General features: G+C 36.7%; 1 protein-coding gene across 1 annotated transcript in view; it reads left to right on the forward strand.

The window, feature by feature from the left end:
* Rsrc1 (arginine and serine rich coiled-coil 1) overlaps positions 1–21,408 on the forward strand; it is a 249,324-nt gene that overhangs the window by 128,443 nt on the left and 99,473 nt on the right. Inside the window, exon 7 of the mRNA XM_090328487.1 lies at positions 1,004–1,040. Within this exon, the coding sequence (XP_090184613.1) occupies positions 1,004–1,040 (37 nt within the window). The remainder of the gene's footprint in view (positions 1–1,003; positions 1,041–21,408) is intronic.

Here is a 21,408-nt window from a genome sequence, read left to right on the forward strand (position 1 = left end):
TATTTGGGAAGATAGTACAGTGTGACAAAGGAAACAGATAATTGTATTCTCAGCGAAGAAGAATATGAGACAGAAATAGAAAAAAAGTCGTGACTACTCTGAGAAACAGAAGAAACATGGGGAAAACATTAAATATCATAAATGTAATTACATTGTTTATTGTTAGTGGTTTCGCAATTACTTTCTGCAGTGTCATAGATATAATTTCATGTTATGAAAGAAAAGGCCTGTAGTTACATTGGATCTAAAATATTGCTTGAGCAGAGAAAAAAGTCAAACCTAAACTAGTATAAGTTGAAATCATAAAAAAATCTAATTATTTGCCATACTTCACCAAATGTATATTTAAATTATCTTTGCTGTTTGGACAGTCTTTCTTTCTTTCTTTCTTTCTTTCTTTCTTTCTTTCTTTCTTTCTTTCTTTCCCTTTTTTCCTTTTTAGTTAAAAGCAAGATAAAAGCAAGAAATTAAATATTTAAAATGTTTATTGTGATATTTGAGGTTTGAGTTGTCTTCATTGTTTCTTAATATTACAGCAATCATAATTCTTGAATTGTAATAAGTACTAAATTAATAAGATTAATATCAAGAAATAATTTGTCAGTATATTTAACTATATACTCACATATTTATTCTTTATGTCTATGTTCCTTATATAAAAATGTAACCATTGGTGGATGAATATCTGATGAAGCAAATAAAATGACACATGTAGTGGATAGTGGAGAGAATGCATACATTAATTCTTTTGCTTCTTATTAACTGAAAGATCTGAAACACTTTTTACGTTAGCGAAATACCAATTTTAAAGGTAATACTGTTTTACATAAATAATTTAGTCCCATTTGTTGGAAATTATTTTATTCTTAGAAGTGGTTATATGTATTCGTAAAGATAACTGAAAAATTGTAAGGGCTTATAAAACATTTTTTGGTAAGCATAAATTAGAGCAGACAAGGTTTTTAGCAGACAACTGTTTAGAACTTTTATTCTTCTGTTTTAGGGAATCTGGAAACATCAAAGCTGGATTAGAACATCTGGTAAGTTCTAATTTTCTCTTGAACATTTGCATCATCTTTGATATCTGCATTCTAAATGAACACTTTTGAATGGGCTTTGAATACCTTGTATTGAAAAAGTCAACCATTTCCCAAAGGGTCAGCTTACTGTTATTATGTGAAGGCACTTACATTTCATTTATCTTATCATTTCAAGGGAATTTAAATTTTTTTAAATTACCTTTTTTTGATGTAGAGATAAAATGAAATGAATGACAATCCTTGGATTGATGATTGCTTTAATTATGAGCAAAAATTGTTTGTTGTAGAATTTTTGGCTTATCTTGATCTGACAAAACAAGCTTGTGTTTTAAGAAAAACACAATCAAATATTGCATGCATAAATATGGTATGTTTTAGCTATTTAACAGCTTTGAAAGAAGCGTACAGCTTTGTTTTTCCTGGAGTATTTGCCTTATGAATAATGCATTGGTCTAAACTATATGCAGTTTTAGAATAGAAGATAATTGAGATGCACAAATTTTGGCTTAGGTAAACTTTTTTTAAAAAGATGAAGTTCAAACTGATTTATCTTAAAATCAGTTTTTAATTTAAAGATTGATTAAAAAAAACTGGAAAAACCGTGCTATCTTAACAGGTCTTGAAAGCATTGAACCCACTGTATCAAGTGTTCATTGCCACATCAAGTAGTTCATTTAAACAGAGCATGATAAAGTCATGCTCTGGTTTCTGGTCAAATCCAAATGTTGAATAATTAATGATTGAGATTCTTTTATAAATACAGGCTAAGTACTTCTTAAATGCGAGGCTTCATTCTTGCAGCTTTGTGAACTATTAATGTGCTTTTGATCTCCTTTCACAAAATCAAAACAGTCAGGAAAAACAATTTCCTTTGACTGACAGGAATTTCAGAGTTGGAAACATTTTCCTTCCAAGGCTAAAGTAAAAATGTTACTAAAAAAGTATAGCTGTACTTAGAAAACTAGAATCTAATAAAGTAGTTCAAAATCTTAAGCTTGTTAAGGATTAGAAATGTTTGTTATGGGCTGGGAGTTTGACTTAGTGGTAGAGTGCTTGCCTAGCATGCACGAAGACCCAGGTTTTATTCCTCAGTACCACATACACAGAAAAAAGCCAGAAGTGGTCTAGCTCCAGAGGTAGATCTCTAGCCTTGAGAAAACCCAAGGACAGTGCTGAGATCCTGAGCCCAACCCCAGGACTGGCAAAAAAAAAAAAAAAAGAAAGAAAGAAAGAAAGAAAGAAAGAAAGAAAGAAATGTTCATTATTCCTATCATCAAAAATGCTTTCCAAGTGCATTTATTACTTTATCGCCACCTATGGACATTGGTGCATAATGGTCATGTGATGTATGACATTCCAGAATTAATTGGTAGTTTGTATCAAGTAACAAAACTGCCATAGTGCCAAAATGAACTTTTACCTCTTAAATTACTGTGTATTACATTTTTAATATTTAGTTTGTGTTCCTCAGTAAATAAAACTGAATTTTACTTTTACTTTAAATTTCATAATTTTTGGTGTGATTTTAATACATTTCATTTAACCCTTTCAAAAGAGTGTAACTTGACATTATTGACCTGTGAACTGTGAACTGTTATCTCCTTCCTTCTTTTCTTCCTTCCCTCCTCTTCTTCAGAAATATTAAGAGTCAATAGTATATTGAAGGGGTAAACAGGTGAAGATGAACTAGCATTGTTTTAAGATAGGATAAAACCCAAGAAAAATGAAGTGCAGTTGTTACACTTACCACCAAGAAACATACTTGGCTGTCTTTGTATTATATGTTTCTGGACCCTTCTTGGCATACAGTTATATGGAACCCTGGAAATCTTCCAATACAATTTAAACCTTCAAATATTATCCTATACTTTTTTTTTTTCTTGGTGGGTCATGGGGTGCTGTCTCTGAACTCTTCACCACTTAGAGCCACAGTACCACTTCCACTTTTCTGGTGGTTAATTGAAGATAAGAGTCTCAGGAGCCGGGTGTGATGGCTCATGCCTATAATCCTAGCTACTTAGGAGGCTGTGATCTGAGGAGCTCTGTTCAAAGCCAGCCCAGGCACTAAAGACCCTGAGGCTCTTATCTCCAATTAACTACTAAAAAACCAGACGTGTTGCTGCCGCTCAGGGCGTGGAGTGGTAGCTTGGAGCTGAAGAGTTCAGGGACAGTGCCCAGGACCAGGGAGGGGGTAGGGAGGGAATCTCAGGGACTAAAATGCCTGGTCTGGCTCTGAACCCTGACCCTCAGATCTCAGCTTCCTGAATAGCTAGGATGAGAAGTGTGAGCCACTGGTGCCCAGCTTTGTTTGTATCTTCTTAGGTAGAAATGTAATGTAAACAAAACCAGTTTGAGTATGAGTACAACTGATTTTATAAAAAAATATCCCAAGCTGCTAGGAAAGTCCGAAGAGAGAGGAAGCCTCAGCTCCTTCCTGCAGGCCATCCATTTATACCCTGTTTTCTCTCCTAGGACCTCCAGAACATTCAGGGTCAGAGAACATTGTTATAGAAACTGTACCCGGATGCCAGGTCTCCTTAGAAATAGTCTAGAGGACACACTACAAGGTTGCAGGGTTCATTGCCAAAAGGTGAAACAGACATAGCTTTCCTTTAAAGTACCATGAATACTTTCATGTCCCATCCAGTAAATATGGTGTAACTACACAGGGCTGCCAGCTGTACAATAACTAGAGTTACTCACAAACACTGTATTCACACGAGAAAAATACAGTGTATACATTGTAAGAAATTGTGTTGTACAACACAGTGTGTGATTGAAAGCCTCAAAGAGATACTGCTAGATTTCCAAGATGATTTATCCCAAGGCCATACATTTCTAAACACGATATACATGTAGTGGAGAGTAATGCAAAATATCAATGTTCTCAAATGGACTGTGTTGCTATTTCTACCCCTTAACACATCATTCATTCTGCATAGCTGTCTTCTTTTGGAGCAGAATGCCAGGGGTTAGATAGTATTTTCATAACCCACATGCCATCAAATCAGTTAATACAGATGTCTGACACATTCAATTATACAAAATCAATTTGTTTCAAGATACAAAATTAATGTTGATATATAGTTAATGAAAAAACAAGATGTCAAAATGATAAATATAAGTTAAGTATTATACCCAGATATTTGATCTTCCCACTTACATAGAGCTGATCAATAAAACATCAACACATTCACTTACATACCGATTTAATTCATGAATCAGGACCATCTTTTCTAAATATTTAAAAGCTACAGAAAAAAAATTCAGGAACATGTGCTTGCTAAATAAGAACTGTGTGTAGCCAGTAAATTCCTAGAGTAATGGTAACAATTAGGCTTAAACATGCTCATAAATAGGTATTATAGGTTATAAATGTAGTTGTGAAGATTATAAAAAGTCTAGTGAGGCCTACCTTCCCTCCCTTTTTCTCCTTCCCTCCCCTCTGCTTCCTGCCTGTCTGGGCACAGTGACTTGCAGTTGTTCAGATGATGGTGGGTGGGAACTGAATAGGAGAGCTGCCTGGCCCTCCTTTAGCTACTGAGTATCTTCTTAGTTTCTGTACTGCCTCCAGTGCTCCTCCAGGAGCAGTGTTTCTGCTTCCACTTCTGGCCTTGCCTAGGTGACAAAAGGAGATAAACCATAGGGGAAAAAAAAAGAAAAAAGAAATAACTCCATTTAGTACATTAAAAGCAACAACCACAAATTAAAACCTCTTGTTTCCATATCTTAGAGTTCATTTTGCTTGGCATCATCCTATGTACTCATATGCACATAGCTACTGAGCAATTATGATCCTCTGCTAGGAGAATCCTAGGCATATGCTGATTATTACAAATGAGGAAAACTGTGGAGCCTATGTTTCTTTGGTTCTGGCTTACTTCATTTAATATGATTTTTTTTCCAATTCTTGACATTTCCTTATGAATGGGGAGATGTCCATCTTTCTGATGGCAGCATAGAATTCCATTGTGTATAAGTACCACATCTTCTTGATCCAATCATCTACTGAGGGACATCTGGGTTGGTTCCATATCTTAGCTGTGGTAATGATCCAGTGAACATTTGTGCTGGTAGGTTTAGTATGGCCTTGTTTGTGGACATTTGGGTAAATGCCCAGAAGTATGATTGCTGGATCCTAAGGGAGCCCGTGTTTTGAGGAACCTCCAAACTCCTTTCCAGAGTGGTTGAACGAATTTACACTCTCACCAACAGTGTAGTAGTGATCTTTTCTGGCCACATTCCTGCCATCAGCTGTTGTTATTAGGTTTCTTGATAATGGCCATTCTAACTGGGGTAAAGTGGAATTTCAAAGTTGTTTTGATTTGCATTTTTCCTGTGGCCATTATTTTGACTTTTTGGGGTTACACTTTCTATTTTAATTGTTGTTGATGGTTTTTGTTTGTGTGTTTGCTTATGCACTAACCTTACTATAGTCATGGAAAGTAGTCTTCGAATACTTTTTGCCTCAGAAAGAGAAATTCATAATTCTAAATGGGAAACCTTAGGAACCACTTTTTAGTGAGATTACAGGTTCAAATTCAGTGCTTCACACATGCTAAGGACATGCTAAGCCCACGTTCTACCACTGAGCTCTATCCCAGCCTCTGGAAACCATGGAAGTCATTGTGTAGGTTCCTCCTGCAACCATCAGTAAAGCTAAACTTAAATGTCTAGAAAGCTCTTTGCCTAAATATACCTTAACACTTAAAGAAGGGGAGTGAGATGAGGACTTTCTCTTTGCTAGATTTTATAGTGAACTGATGGAAACAATGTTTTACTTGATGAAGAATCACATATAGATAAAAGTCCTTCTGGCAATGGCCCCAGTATTTGCCTTTTAACGCTTGGTTTTGAAGGAGTACCAGTGACCATGTTGCTCCTGCCTTTTTAGGACTAATGATGTTTGAAAGTTGCAGAAAATTGACTCTAAGCTCTTTCTGTGTATCAGTGAATTTTTCTCTGAGTTCATTTTTCCCATTTTACATTTAAAAATTCTGGTCAATATAGTAAATAGTGATTTCTCTTGAACTACAAATGAGAATTAAAGCATTTCCTTTCTAGAGAATTTAGGATGTGGCCCAATATACCAGTAACAGGAACATGTAGTTTATTTTCGGTATAATGAAAGATGTCAGGTAATAGAGCTTTGCCATTTGGTTAAAACAGCTTTTTCCACTTTGTAAGCAAAGTATATAAGGCTACTCTCATCGTGAGATCAGAAAATATTAGATGGGTGGGCCAGGAGTTTGGCTTGGTGGTAGAGTGCTTGCTTAGCATGCACAAAGACCCAGGTTCAATTCCTGGATACCACATACATAGAAAAGCCAGAAGTGGTTCTGTGGCTCAAGTGGCAGAGTGCTATCTTTGAGGAAAAAGCCTGAGGAGAGTGCCCAGGCCCTGTTTTGCCTAGGACTGGCAAAACAAAACATACATACATACATACATATACATATATATATATAATATATAATATATATATTAGATGTTACTCTGAAAAATTAACATCTTTTAAAGGAAATATGACACAATGAATTGTTCCTGGCTGGGGAGGAGCACTGTGTGGCATGGTGTCCCTCTGTGTGGGCAGTAACTGTCCTTGGTCCTCAGTGTGCTGTTTCCAAGAATTACAGGAATGAGTAGAGGTGGCAGGAGTGAGGGGGAGGTGACAGGCACCCCTCCAAGGTACCTGGGAGTCGCATTTTAATGCGGTTCTGCTTCCCTGGGTCTGGGATGAGACAGGAGATAATATGTTTCAGTAAGTTAATATGGAGGCCCAGGGGGAAAACATTCTAAGCAGTGTTGAGTAGAAGAAGGCCTCAATCTTGACAAATCCATAGTCAGATCTGCGAATGCTGGTAGGGAAACATGGACCTGTGAAGGGTCAATTCATAGATTTCTGAAAAGGGAAAAAAATTAACCATTGCATGCTAAGAGAGTAACAGAAGTGTTTTTCTCCTCTATTTTGAATTCAGATGTTAAGTTGTTCCTTTCAGTACAGCATATGAAGCCTTAGAGTACCTGTTCAAACTTAGGTGGGCACATAAATAAGCACTAATAAATCTCTTTTTCAGAAGGGTTGCAAGTGTTCCCAGCTCTCAGCAGGATTTGCCATCTATTAATAGTCGGGTAGAAGAAGAACTCTGGAGCCATACCTGTGGGTTTTAGCTCCCCACAGAGGCCACATTTGTGTTTCTTACATTATAGAACGTTTGAGAGTGATGACCTCCTTGTCCTTGTGGTTGGGTAACACAGTCTGGCCATTCTGAGTGTTGAAAAGCCACTGTCATTAATAGCTTGTTTAGCCATCAGTGGTTTGTAAGATATTGTTGCTGCTCACCAGAAATGTAGGCAGGCCCAATGCTATGTCATACTCATCAATAATACTATCAAGTTCTAATAAAAGCTCGGTCCTTTCTTTAGGCAGTGGTACATAGGACAAATTGCAGTATTTCAATTCTTAGACCAATAGTTTTATTTAACACAGGCATAGTCACTTAATGTGTTATTATGCATCTTGAAGATGTGCCTAACAGAGAACATGAACTAGAAAAAAATTTTAAAAGAGATCATGACAACCCTTCTTCTTCTGAATTCCCTCTGATTTGTTCTATTTAAAAAGTGTTTCTGCTATAGTTTTATATTCTCTCACTTTGTTCAAAAAAATGATCTCAAAGTGCACAGATCCCCCCAATATACTCTCGATATCTGAGCCCGGTTTGAAGTGTGTGTCCTCTCATGTCACTGCCCAGAGTTTTCAGCACAGCTGGCCTCTTTCTTCACATCATCTGTTTGTGCAGGGTGTGCTAGATGTTCTGGGCAGAAGTGCTTGTGCAGTAGAGGCCTCCCTAGATTGCGCACACTTTCCTCCCGGAAGATGCTGTCCATCGGCTGCTCTTTTCTTTTTGGATAGAAATGTGCTCCATGAACATGTGAAAGTCAGAACGCAATGTGTAGCACATGACAACTCTTTCTCTTAGGGTTTCTCAGGCAGCTTACAGGTCTTGAACCTGAGGACCAGCTCGAATAATGCAGTCAGTGATCCATATCTCTGACGCATTTTGGTCAGTTAGTTATACGTTTGTTAAGAGTTGCTTCTGATGAATAAATATCACCTCGTCATCCAAACAGCTCCCACTTGGGCCCTTTCTCTACCCTTCCAACCTCTTGCTCTATCTTCTAAGGAAAGTCTCATCTGTCCATGCTTAAGACACAGTGATACATGGTGAAATAAGTATTTTGAAATATATATTTTGAAGAAAGTGTCTAGCTACTGCTAACGAAGAGACAAAATGTGGAATTTTAAAAAATGTTATAGTCTAAGATTTATGTTTCATACAGATGATGTTTTCTGACTTTCCATGCACATGTGCTTATTACCACTTTTAAAAATGAAACTATACTTAAAAAAAATGACATCAATTAGTTATATCAGGGAGTTTTCATGCTGATCACAATCATTTTCCTGTCATTCTCTGTCTCCCCCTCAAAACCATCTCACTGCTTCATTGTTCTGTTTTCATAGATGTATACTGCATCAAAAAAAATATATATATATATTATTATTTTTTTTTGCCAGTCCTAGGCTTGAGCTCAGAGCCTTAGCACTGTCCTTGGACTTTCTCAAAGCTAGAGCTCTACTACTTGAGCTTCAGCATCATTCCAGCTTTTTTGTATGTATGTGGTACTGAGGAATTGAACCTGGGCCTTTGTGCATGCTAGGCAAGCACTCTACCACTAGGCCAAACTCCCGGCCCCTGTCTGTGTTTGTCCTGTCCTTCCCCACTTGTCTGCCCCCTCCTACTAGTGCCTAACCCAAATAAGACATGGTTCATGTTCCTAATTCTCTCTTTCTCTCTCTCCCCCCTCCTCTCTCTCTCTCTCTCTCTCTCTCTCTCTCTCTCTCTCTCTCTCTCTCTCTCCCCCCCCCCCTCTCTCTCCCTCTCCCCCTCTCCCCCTCTCCCCCTCTCCCCCTCTCTCCTCTCTCCTCTCTCTCTCTCTCTCTCTCTCTCTCTCTCTCTCTCCCCCCTCACCCCCTTCTCTCTTTGCCAATCCTGGGGCTTAAACTCAGGGCCTGAGCTCTCTACCACTAAGCCAAACTCTGGGCTTTTTTGTTGTTGTTAAAGTGCATGTTTGCCACTGCACAGTGCTGTTTGTACTCACACTCATTGCCATTTGCCACAGAATCCCAGCTCTGCCCTTACCCTTAAGGTGCATGGCCTGTTGGTCTTAGGAAAATTGCAGATAGGAGGAGTCTGAGGACAGTAGCCGTGCTATGTGACCTCCAGTGTTGTTCATTTTATCCTCTTCCCCTTTTCTCTTAAGGTCATTAAAGTAGTGTGTGGGAAATTTGCCTGAGTGGGAGGCTTTCTATAAATGTATCATCAGAGAAAGAGAAGTTTTATTCAGTGGTCTAAGTAACATCAGATCTCACTGTCTCACTAACCAGTACTCACTGTAAGCTGTGAAGAAATGTTGTCTGCTATCAGCTAATATCCATTTTGTTTGTAAAACTTCATTATATATTCTAAAATATTATGAAGGGCAAAAACCATATGAATGGCCAAAAACCAGTATAAAAGAAACAATGAATATATTTTCCACCTGCCATCAATCTAGCATTTTTTTAGCACATTTCCTCCCATACTCGCTCACTCACTCACACTATCTGTCTGTCTGTCTGTCTGTCTGTCTGTCTGTCTATCTATCTATCTATCTATCTATCTATCTATCTATCTATCTATACATCTAAACATATGTATTTGCATACTTATCTGTTTGTACTATAAACATTTATGCATAATACTTAATATTCAAGGAGTTAAACATTTTGTTCTATGTAAGTCTAGCGGTTTTTGTATACTCCAAAATTTATAAATTTTATAGACTAGAACGATGGTGCTTAATATTAGAAAGGTTAAAAAGTGATTATGCTAATAGCTAAGAATAACTATGTCACCGTACCATAAAATATATGTAACCACTAAAATCTTAACAATTTAAAAAAAAGAATAGGTTTCTGATATATTCACGATGATCAATAGAAGAAAGAAGGAATTACTTTGAAAGAAAATCCTATTTGATACTTGCAAAAATCCAAATAAGTAAAAATGAAAAAGAATATGTGACCTCTTTAGTTTTCAGTTTTATGTACTAGCAGTTCAAAATTTGAAATTCTGACATCTTATATTAACATGATTTAGTGCCATATAATTTATTTCTTTGTTTATTCTTTATTCAGATTTCAGCTTTGAATTTATTTTTTGACTAAGTATCAGTGCCTTTTCTTGCAAATAATTATGTATTTGTTGAATTATTTGGAAACTGAAAGTGAAGCCAGTTGATACCACATTGATTAGGAAGATTACTTGCTAATCAATTTGTTGTCGGTTTTAATGTCCTTTGTGCCCAGCATAGTGAGGGGCGGGTTCCAGATGCTGTCAGAGAGGGCTTCTGGGGGGCATGCGGGCATCCTCACTGCTGGGATCTGCACATGTGAATGAGAAAAAAATTACTTCTGCTGTTTTTATCTGGAATATTAGCAGAGTGCTGGGAAAACTCTGGCTTGGGATTTAGAGCAGTGGCCTCTTTACCTTGAGAGAATCCATTTGTTCCTGTAAACTAGATGATTTCTTAGGCTTTTTCTAGCTAAAAATGTAGAATGTTATGAAAGAAAAGCCCTTGTGTGCTTAGCATAAAAAGTCTGTCTTGAGCACTGCTTCCTTTCGATAGCTAGCCTCATCGAGATGTTTTAGAATATAGTTAACTACCAATTGGTAAACTAGAGGGCCATAAACAATTTATGTAGCTAAAATAGACAAATAGGGTTGATTAAATTATTTTGGAGTGGTAGACCATATTAATTTTTATTAGCCTTTCACTTAAAGCTTATAAAAAGAATATGAATCTAGTCTGCTTTAATAATATTTATTCTAATAATATAATTTTTAGCTCAGAAAATTAAGATTTTGTAGGGTACCAACAGTGTACAAAACATTCAAGGAAACAGATAAATTTTTTCTAGTAATTTCATTTTTACCTGCCTTGCTTTTATCCTAAAAGAGAGGAGAATTTTTTTTAATGTTGGTTTTATAATTTTCTTTTCTTGGGAAGTTAACTTTTTAATTATGAAAATTTAAACATACAAAGCTAATTTAACAGATCACTGTGACCCACCAACCAGATTTCACAAATGTTCCACTTATACTAGAATCTTTCATTTACTAACGGCAAGTGCTTTAAAGCTGTGCTTTGATTAAAGTGTAGCTTTACAGTTCCAATGACCAAGAATCTGGGATGAAATTTCTCACTAAAGTGCAATTCGTACATTTTACTCTGTAGTTAGTGATGGTAACATTTGTTGCACAATTTAAATTGACTATTATTTTGTTGATATGTGAAAGAAACATGAGCGCACATAGATCTTTTAACTGATGTACACAGATTACCTGAACAATTGGATGCTGAACAGTCAATAAAACTGTAAAAAATCAAGTCTGTCATTTTCTTTGGCGTCATCATAAAGAAACTGTACGAGTAGATGTTGTTTCCAATTGCACCAGTGGTTTGTACGCAATTTCAGTAATTTGATCGTAGCTGATGAAAAGCTGACAAGATTTCCACAGTGCCCCATTAGATGAGAGCAGCATGAAACCACAGGTTAATCTGCAAACAGATTTTCATGCTTATTACTCTAATGATTCCATCATATTTGATGTAGCAGGCTGCAAGGCGTCTCTCTGCAGCAACAGTGTGCTACATTTTGATCTCTGTACTCATTAAATGATGTAGTAATTTGACTGACCTCTGACCAGGTGCATATCTGTTCATAATTGCATGTCATTCTGATGGGCAAATTACTTGAGAGAAACCAAAGTATTCTTCCTGCTTTCCAAGTCAAAAAACTAACAAAAGAAATATTGCATTAATTTTCAAATGATGATATTACATTTAGTGCCTAGGCCCCATATATCAAAATCTGAAAACTACTCAGTTACTGTATGCGCTTAATCTTAATGGTATCTGTGGATGTCAAGGGCATGGAGGAAATTAAATCGGAAAGTGCAGATAGACCTAAGAAGACATTATCTCTTGATGATTGCAGTTTTGATAGGTATTTCAGTGAATTTCATTTTCGCAGAATGGTGGAAGATGAGTTAGCCACCAGATTTTCTCATTTTTCTTCTACATGATTTATGTGAGTTGAGTATAAAACTTTTTTATGGGAGTGCAGTTACCGAAGATGAGAGGTAAATTAATGCACTGGGTTTCCATCTCAGCTTCATGCACGATGTCAAAGCTGTACATACGTAATGGTCCCATCATTATTCAGGGTTGTTTACATTCAAAATATGTAATGAAATCTGTTCAGAATAATGAGGGAAATAAAAGTTTAGAAAATTATAAAGGTCATGAAGTTTGAGAAATGATGCAATGCTCCCAAAATAACATTTAGGCAATATAAATTACATTATTATGCACCAACTCTGCCTCATAGAGACATGAAGATAAAGTGTTTTCGACTAGTAAAATGCTGTTAGCGCTCTCTGAAGTATGGGAATGTGTAAAATGTTTCTGATTTCATATTCTATTTTTGTGCATATTGTGAAAAATATATTAAGGGATCTTTATGTGGTATCTTCTTTTATAAACCTCCAAGTTTTAAACATATTTTCAAGTGCTCAAAATTAAATTAATGCCTATTTCATTATGAGAGTAATTTGTATAATTATCAGTCTGGTCTTTTACTTTGACAAATTATGACAAATGTAGTTCTAGCATTATATATTTTGAAAACATTTAAAATATTTCTATAAAGAGAACCTTAGTAATGGGAATGACAGAAGACCAACTAGAGTTCAGCACAAATTTATTTAAATATATGCGGTATTTAATATATTCTATTTGTGCTCTCATAAATGGATTACAATTATATTTCCAGATTTTATACTGATATGCTTTTATAAATAATTATTTGATGTATCCTCTTCCCAGTAAAGTTTTCAGTAATGCAAAATTTTATTTGCATATAATCAAAACTGTTTATCAAGATAGTTATCTGAGCATGTGATGTACAAAGAGGGCTTTAATCTAAAGCAGTGATCTAATCTTTCTCCTACCAAATTCTGAAAATGACCTCGACTTTATTTATATACTCATACATTGTGTCATTTGTAGCCAGGCTACTGTTAAGCTCATTTAGCAGTGTCTTCCGTGGATACGTTAGAATTCCATTAGAAATAATCTCTCCTAGAGCACTTAAAATATTTACCTAATAGATACTTAAAATTTTAGCCAATACTGAGTATACCACATGCACCGTGTGGTGAGATACTATGAAAGATACAAAACTTACCTTTAAGGAACTTAAAATCTCATAAAGAAGGTTAGATATGCTTATAGCAGCTTATAAATAAATACCTTATCTAAATGAAAAGCATTCTATTTTTTTCCAGAGAAGACTGTAGAATATTTTGCCTTACCGTGGTCTGGAGGCTTTTAGAGAGGGAGCATCCAACCTGCGGGGTTAAAGAAAGGGATCAGCCACCTTCCTGAAAGGCTTTATGTGGTTACAAAACACATACTTCTAATGTTATGAGCAAACTTGAACAACAGTAGACCCAGATTCATTTTCTACAGTTGACTTAAAAAAATCAGTTGTTTATTTGATTTCTCACCCCCTGCCCTGGGAATGAATTGAAACAGCATTTCTTGTGTGTTATCCTTGCAAGTTCTAAATGCAGATAATGAATGCTGGATTTTTAGCTGTATCTCCATAAACATATGGAGATTTATTCTCTAAAGGTAAGGCAAAAGTTTGATCAATTTAGAGAAGCAAGATTTAAAAAAATATATGTTAAAATAGCACAGCCATTACCCATTTATATATAGCTTGTTTCCATTTAAATAATGTTCTATAAATGCTATATATAATTAATATAAAATTTGTCTTTTAACAGGCAGTTGCTAAAATACTGTCCAATAAGTTAATGTCCACTTTACAGTGCTCATATTACATGACTATGTTTACTATGAATTTTCTTTAAAGATCTACTTTTTGTACTTATGTATTCATCTCTTCATTCACACAGTCAACTTTAATGTTATGTATTAAATAGCGTTTCACCAGTCCACTTCTCTAGTTTGTCAATTTCTATGTATTTTTAGAAGAAATTAAATTAAAAGTGGTATTTATTAAAACCCATTGCTTCCTTTTATCAAAGTCATTGGTAGTCTTTTTCTAATTTAGAAGCAATAAGGAGCATAACATTGGACTTTTAATACAGTTAGAACATATACCAAATGTGTAACCTGGGAAAAATGCTTAATTCTATTCCCAGTTGTGGCATTGTGACTGTTTTGAGTTCTGATATTTGTAATTAAGTCTAGTGAGTTTTCCAGCTCTTCTTAGTGTCACTTTCCCTCTTAGGTTCATACGTGTGTTATTTCTTTTCATGAATTTTTTTCTTAACTATGCGTAATTAATATGACTACATCACCACCTAGATCTCTTAAGTACTAGCTTATAGTCTATCTCCTTAACAAAGTCTTATTTTTCCTGTCAAAATCAGTCTGCTCCTATACTGAACTTCTGTATCAACTTAAAAGCTTACGTAATATTATTAATACTTAGGATGTTTTGTCCTTGTTGTTAATGCAAGCATTTTACTTACCATATGAAACTGTAAATTCTTTTACTTATTGGTCCATTTTTATATTCTTTCTGTCATTCTGCAACACATAGCACACAGGATATACAAATTATATGCTAACTAAAATCTCTTGGTTGAATATTTTTAAGGCATCAGCTCATCTTATTATTTAAATACTTATTCTGGATAGACATGCCATTTAGTATTCAAATGCATTTAGTTTTTTTAAGGTAATTTTTGAGCTAGAGTCTGACTATGTAGTTTAATTTTTTTTTTAACATTCAGATACTACACTCCAAAAATCTATTTTGTTATTTCCGTTGGGCAGTACTGGAATTTGACCTCAGGACCCTGTGTTTGCTAGGAGGCCCTGTTGCATTTGAGGGATATCCACACTGTCCTCCTCCTTATTCTCAGTGCAGCGAGCACCCGCCTCAACAACTATGCTGGTCCCTCAAATAAGTGTTTTCCTTTTCTGTAGTCTCTTCATTTTTTTCTCTCGAGATCCAGTTTTCTTTCTTCATATTTCAAGAAAATCAGCGTAGAGGAAATTCTCGGAAAATCTGGGCATGTTTTCTCAAATACAGCCTCTGTGGTCCTGCCTAACCTTTTTACACTCATACTGTGAAGGTACAAAGTTTCACTTGTGCAAGTTTGGAGTTGTAATGACTACCATGACTGCAGTTAATGAGACTCTATCATATCCCTAAAAGTTGCTATGAGAGTAGATCTTAAATGTTTTTACCACCTTGTACACAAACAAATGTTAAGTATCTGAGGTTCTGGATATGTTCATTATTTTGATGGTGGTAATTATTTTGTAATGTATCCACATGTTAAATCATTAAAATGAGCCCCTAAAGTCGACACCGTTTTGTAAAAGAAAAAAAAAAAGAAAGTGAAATGTGAGAGGAGGGAAAGTTTTCTTTTCAATGTAAACTTCAGAGAGCTGACCAGCCACTATATTTTAAGGCTTGAAAATAAGGGATTAAACTATGTGAGAAAATTAATATCCATGAAGGAAAGAAAAGCAAAATAAATCCTGGTCAGACTCAGAAGATAAAAAAACGAGAGGCTTTGCTTTATTGAGTGTTAGCCCGGCAGTTGGGATGGGGGACAGGCCCTCGTGACTTGACATGTGGAACACCTACACCCCAACCCTCCTTCCCTCCACTCCCTCCCACCTCCAGGACACAGGCTGCGCCTGAGGAACAAATAGGAATGGCCTCTTGTGGTAACTATGGGACATGGTCAGATGTGCCAGGAAGCTCTCGGCCAAGCAGTGTGAGGCACTGGAGTTTTAGAAATCAAGTTTCATCTTCCCCTCTCTGCTGAGCACTGGCAAGTGCACATTGCTGGCATAACAGGGTTTCAAAACCCTATCAGGTGGGACACACCATTCTCATAGAATACGATCTCATCAACAGACATGAAACACATGCACAGAAAAAGTGTGTCATTGCTGTTCTTATGAACTATGGTAACGTTTTAGAAGAAGTTAGCAAGTATGAGAGCAGTGAAAAGTTAGTGGCATCTTCAAATGACCCAGTCAGGACACGGTCTTGACTTTCAACTTCCATACCTATTCCAGGGCTTTATCCTGATCAAATTTAACCTCAAAGTACTTCCCCAAACTACCCCTCATTATCCTTAAAACACTTCCCTTCCCTGTAGTGCTCACTCTGATTAGAGTTTTGTTGCCTGCTGCCTGGACTGCCTAAGTAAGTCTCCTGTTGTACTCCTTCCTTCAGGTGTGGCTCATTTAAACCCACCTCCTCCTGACCTTTCTTGCCCTTGCCTCCAACAGGATTTTAGTAGCTCGTCTTTCATACTGAGGATAAAGTCCAAGTTTCTTAGCAGCACTAGCAGACCCTCTGAGCACTTCTTCCAGGCTTAGATATTATCATGCTCTGAGTCATACCATCTCCATGGTGCTATTACAATTTTCATAGGTCCTTGTCCTTGTAGATCCTTTTCCTTTGTTTTAATATGATGTACCAACTACCCTATTTCCATCCCTTGTGCAAACCTGATGTATAACAACCTTCTCTATCTTCCGTTCAAAATAAGATGTCTTAAGCACCCTCTCGAAGCTTCCTTCAGAACACGTGTACTAGCTACCTTCCCTCCAACCTTTGTGACCATTTTGGGTGTCATCACCTTTGCAAGCAGCTTTCCCTGAGCCGTCCCTTCCTTGAACTAAGCCTAATAACTCTCTATGCATAACTCCACTAATAAACTTACTGATCCCATTATTACATAACTATCAGAACAGAATACTCATTTTATATTCGTAGTGCCTCATGACAGCAGGCACCACTCAAAAGTTTTTAGGTAAATAAGTCTATAGTATGCTTGAGTTGGCCTTCTCATATTCTATAACTGTTAAGTATAAATTAGTTAATTATTTAATATATTTAGTATATTCCCTCATCGTGAAAAATTCAGTTATGTATTTGAGCAGTTACTTGCTCATCATGACTTGTTCCTATGAGATCTGTTTGAGGGCCTTGCTACCTAGTGGGAACAGTGCCATCTATTGGCAGTTATCCAAATTGTCCCTATTACTATATATACTGTAGAGGAGTAATGAAACTTTTAAAAACTCCAAAAGATTTTTTTTTTTTGGTCACAAGTTTGTACCAAAACCTATTATGTGCAGAGGGAAAAAATGAAGACATTTAATCCCAGCGAAGAGAACCAAGTGTCCTTATGTAACCTAACAGAAAAAGTACACACTGTTAGTGTTTGTTTTTGTCAATTAGCATCCTGGCTCAGTGCTTAAAAACTTAGGATGGATGTTCTTTTATATAGAGGAGACCTAAGCCAAGTGTAAATGAACATTTATTTGTTCCTTCATTAGATATAATTGATAACTTTGGGATTTCCATAACATTTTTTCAAATTTTTAAAAAAAAATTATAAAGGTGAGGTACAGAAGGGTTACAGTTACAGAAATCAGGTAAAGTGCACATTTTTTTCCAGTTTTTCCCTCCAGTACCCACCTGCTCACACGTTGTAAGGTTTCATTTTCCACATAGTGTCCAATGAGTAATGCTGCTGCGTGTTTCCAAATGTTTTTAAAGTTTTCAAAGAACCATAATGGTGCGGGGGCGGGAGGGGAATTCCTAAACTAAAACATCCTTTCTAAACTATTTTCAGGGTTGTTTAAGGGGATTCCACAGCCAGGTGTGAAAGGTAGTGGCTCTGGGATTTTTGTTTGTTGTTGAGTAATATATGCTATGTTATTGGGGAGGAGGAGTTAGTTGTATTTTAAACTTTATAGTTCCTGTTTCTTCTGAGGCAGTAGGTTGGTGGTAAATGAACTGGTGTGTTAAAACAGACTTAATCCATATAAACAGTTCTGTGTCAGGTGGTGTGGACTGGAGCGCCCAAGCTGTATGTCCTGGCCACTCCTCCTGGATGTCCGAGTGGCCTCTGCTCCTAAGACCTCATACATAACTGATTTTTCTGTTGGCATTCAAGCAAACTTAATTAACACTTATAGGAGGGTGGAAAACATCTTACAAAACAGTGTTCTATGTGTTTTCTTCACATGGGCTTTCTTTAAAGAGGAAAAAAAATCTTGTACCCTCCTCTTTACCTTGTGGACGGATGCTGAATCATAATGTTGTTTGATGTACATCTGTGAAATGAGGTGTAAACTCCTACAGATACAGTGCCTGTCAACTTTAGAGCAATCGTAAAAATAATAAATTATAGTAACCGACATAATACCAAGCAACACATGTGCTTGCTGTGTGCTTTGCAATCTGAATGGATACTGTGCACACACGTTCTTTCCAACTAAACCCTGCAGTAGTACACCTCACACGAAGAAAAAGGTAAGCACAACACCCAGGAATGCTGGCACCAGCACACAGACTCTTAATTTTTTGGATTCCAGTTAAATATTCTTTGTAGTCTTAGCGTCTTGATTTTATGGTTGAGGACCTGGCAGACCAGCTAAATAATTTGTTCAAGATTCTACAGCCAATAAACAGCACTCTGTGATTTAAACTCAGTCTAGGCTCCAGTGCACATGGTTTTAGTGTTCTATCTTTGAAACAAACCTACTAGTGAAACTTAAAAGCAAATTTACAAAATAACTGAAAGTAGCATTTAACTGATAGAATTTGTATTAACAATCTTAATAACATATTTCACTTTTATTGAAATTGTAATATTTGCTTATGGCTTGACAGATTTATAGCTTGCTTTATGTTTGATATGTGAATAGTTTTAAATTTTATGTCACTGAATTATATTATAAAATGTTGGTCACTATCATTTAATTTTTTCCTATTTTAGTTCTTAGCTTACATTAGTTACTGAGACACTTTTGATGATGTGGTAATAGTAATGCAACCAAAAGTACTGAAAAGGGGAATAATTCATTTTGGCAAAGTCTCATATATAAATATATAAGCATAGATGTAGATGCACAGATATGTAAATACATGTATATATAATGGTATATAAAAATATAAACAGTTGCAGATACATAGTTACGTGTACATAAGTATATGTATATATGTTTATATAAGCATATAAATATGTATATGTATGTATGTATACATATAATGAATGATATTGTGTTGCTTTGCTTTGTTTTGCTTTTTGAGACAGGCTGTCACTGTGAAGCCCACTTCTACCTGGAGCTGTCCAGGTGGCACAGGCTGGACTCTTAACTCAGTCCTTCACCTCAGATCTGGGATTCTCAGCACCTGACTCATATATGGCTCTTACATTGTCCTCACTACACATTTGTAGATGGGGTCCTGGCAGAACAGCTTGAATGTGAATGTAGAGAGGGCAGCTGTATCTCAGAGGCCTAACTGTGGCTGATGGTCAGTCTCGCTCTGCTTCACAGCATGGCCTCTGTCTCTGGTCTGCCCTCTCTGCTGAGCAAGAGGGTTGTGTCATTGTCAGCCCTACTCCAGGCAAGGAAAGCTTCCACATTATAAGTCCAGTTTCGTCCAGTCACATGAAAATACTTAATTTCAAAAAGTTTTGAGTTACTGTGCATCTAGGGAGATGAAAGAATAGTTTTTTTGTGGAGATACGTTCATTTGTTTTGAAGGCAGGTAAGCGTTATTTCTCCTGACTGACTGGAAACTCGGATGTACATGTACAGCAGTGTACATTCCTTGCATGACAGCCTCCTCAGCTACAGGTGGGCCTGCTTTCAGCAAATGAAAACTGTACACCAGAATTTGGAGCCACCTGGCACCAAGCCTGACTTACAAGCACCATTATGGTACTAAAAATGGCATTGAATTGCTTGAATACAAGCTGAGTATTTATTGGCTTATGTTAGTATTTTGTTTTTAGGATGTTAAATGAATTTAAAAATTTTACAGGACCTGTGAGTTCCCTAGAACTTGAGAAGAGCTTTCAAGTCTTTTGCACTTCAAGTAGAAATTCTCTGTTCGAGCTGCCATTTGCCAGCCTGTTCCCCTGTCACTGCCTCCGAGGCACACATTCAGTGGTGCCATTGGTGCCTTGTAAGGATTCCAGAGTATCTCTAAGACTCCAGGTTTTTTATTGTTATTTAGTTTGGATCACTGTAGTGTTCATTAGCCAGACTTCTCTCTCACAAACATTTCTGGCATTTGCCATCCAGTGGTTGATGCTCCTCAATCTCTGTGGCAGATTTGGGATGTGGCCTCATATGTTTTCTAAAAATAAAACAAAGCCAAATCTCAACACAGATCAGAAAAGTGACAACAGAATAGCTTGGAGCCTGGAGGAGGGGTGGGGTTGGGGAGGAAGAGGAAGAGGAGGAGGAGGAGGAGGAGGAAGAGAAGGAGGAGGAGACTGCTGCAGCTCCATGCCTGTCTTCAGCCTTCCTCCTTCCCTGTGTTTTGTGCTCTTTTCATTTCTCCATGGATTCCTCTGTTCTTTTCATCTTCCTCTTCATTCCCTGTTTCCTCTTTCCTTCACTCTCTTTCTTCCTTATCAGAATTTTTTTCTGCCCTCTTTTTCTCTTTCTCACCTGACTAAAATATAGATTTTAAGCATATAGATATATTTTTTCTTTTGCTTTTGGCATAATGCACAGCCTACCCCTACTCTCAAGTGTGTGTGTGTGTGTGTGTGTGTGTGTGTGTGTGTGTGTGTGTGTGTGTGTGTGTGTGTGTGTGTGTTTTAAGTATAGGATGCTGGGCGCTGGTGGCTCATTCCTGTAATCCTACCTAGTCAGGAGGATGAGATCTGAGGATTTGGGTTCAAAACCAGCCCAGTCAGGAAAGACCATGAGACTCTTATCTCTGTTTAAACACCAGAAAACCAGAAGTGGTGCTGTGGCTCAAGTGGTAAAGGGCTAGCTTTGAGCTGAAGAGCTTAGGGATAGCCCCAGGCCCAGAGTTCAAGCCCTACAACCGACAAAAAATTTAAAAAGTGTAGGATAATTTGCATGGTTTAAATTGTATTGGAAGATTTCATTAAAAAATATACTGTGGTCACTTTGTGTGTAATATAGAAATTAAGAAAAGGAAAACACTTTCACTGCTTAATTTTCCTACTGTTTTTGTGTACATCTTCCCATTCAGATGGTTATATATAGATGTTATTCTGATTAACTTTTCTCAGCTGCACTATAGGGATTGCAGTTATGCTTCAGGTTATTGTAACTTACTTCCAGTGAAAGGTAGACACCTAGTACAAGTTTCTGTTTATCCTTTATACTTCGCTCCCCAAAATTATGTTATAAC

The sequence above is a fragment of the Megascapheus bottae genome, chromosome 1, assembly GCF_031878675.1.
Source record: "Megascapheus bottae isolate mThoBot1 chromosome 1, mThoBot2.hap1, whole genome shotgun sequence".
Taxonomy (NCBI): Eukaryota; Metazoa; Chordata; class Mammalia; order Rodentia; family Geomyidae; genus Megascapheus; species Megascapheus bottae.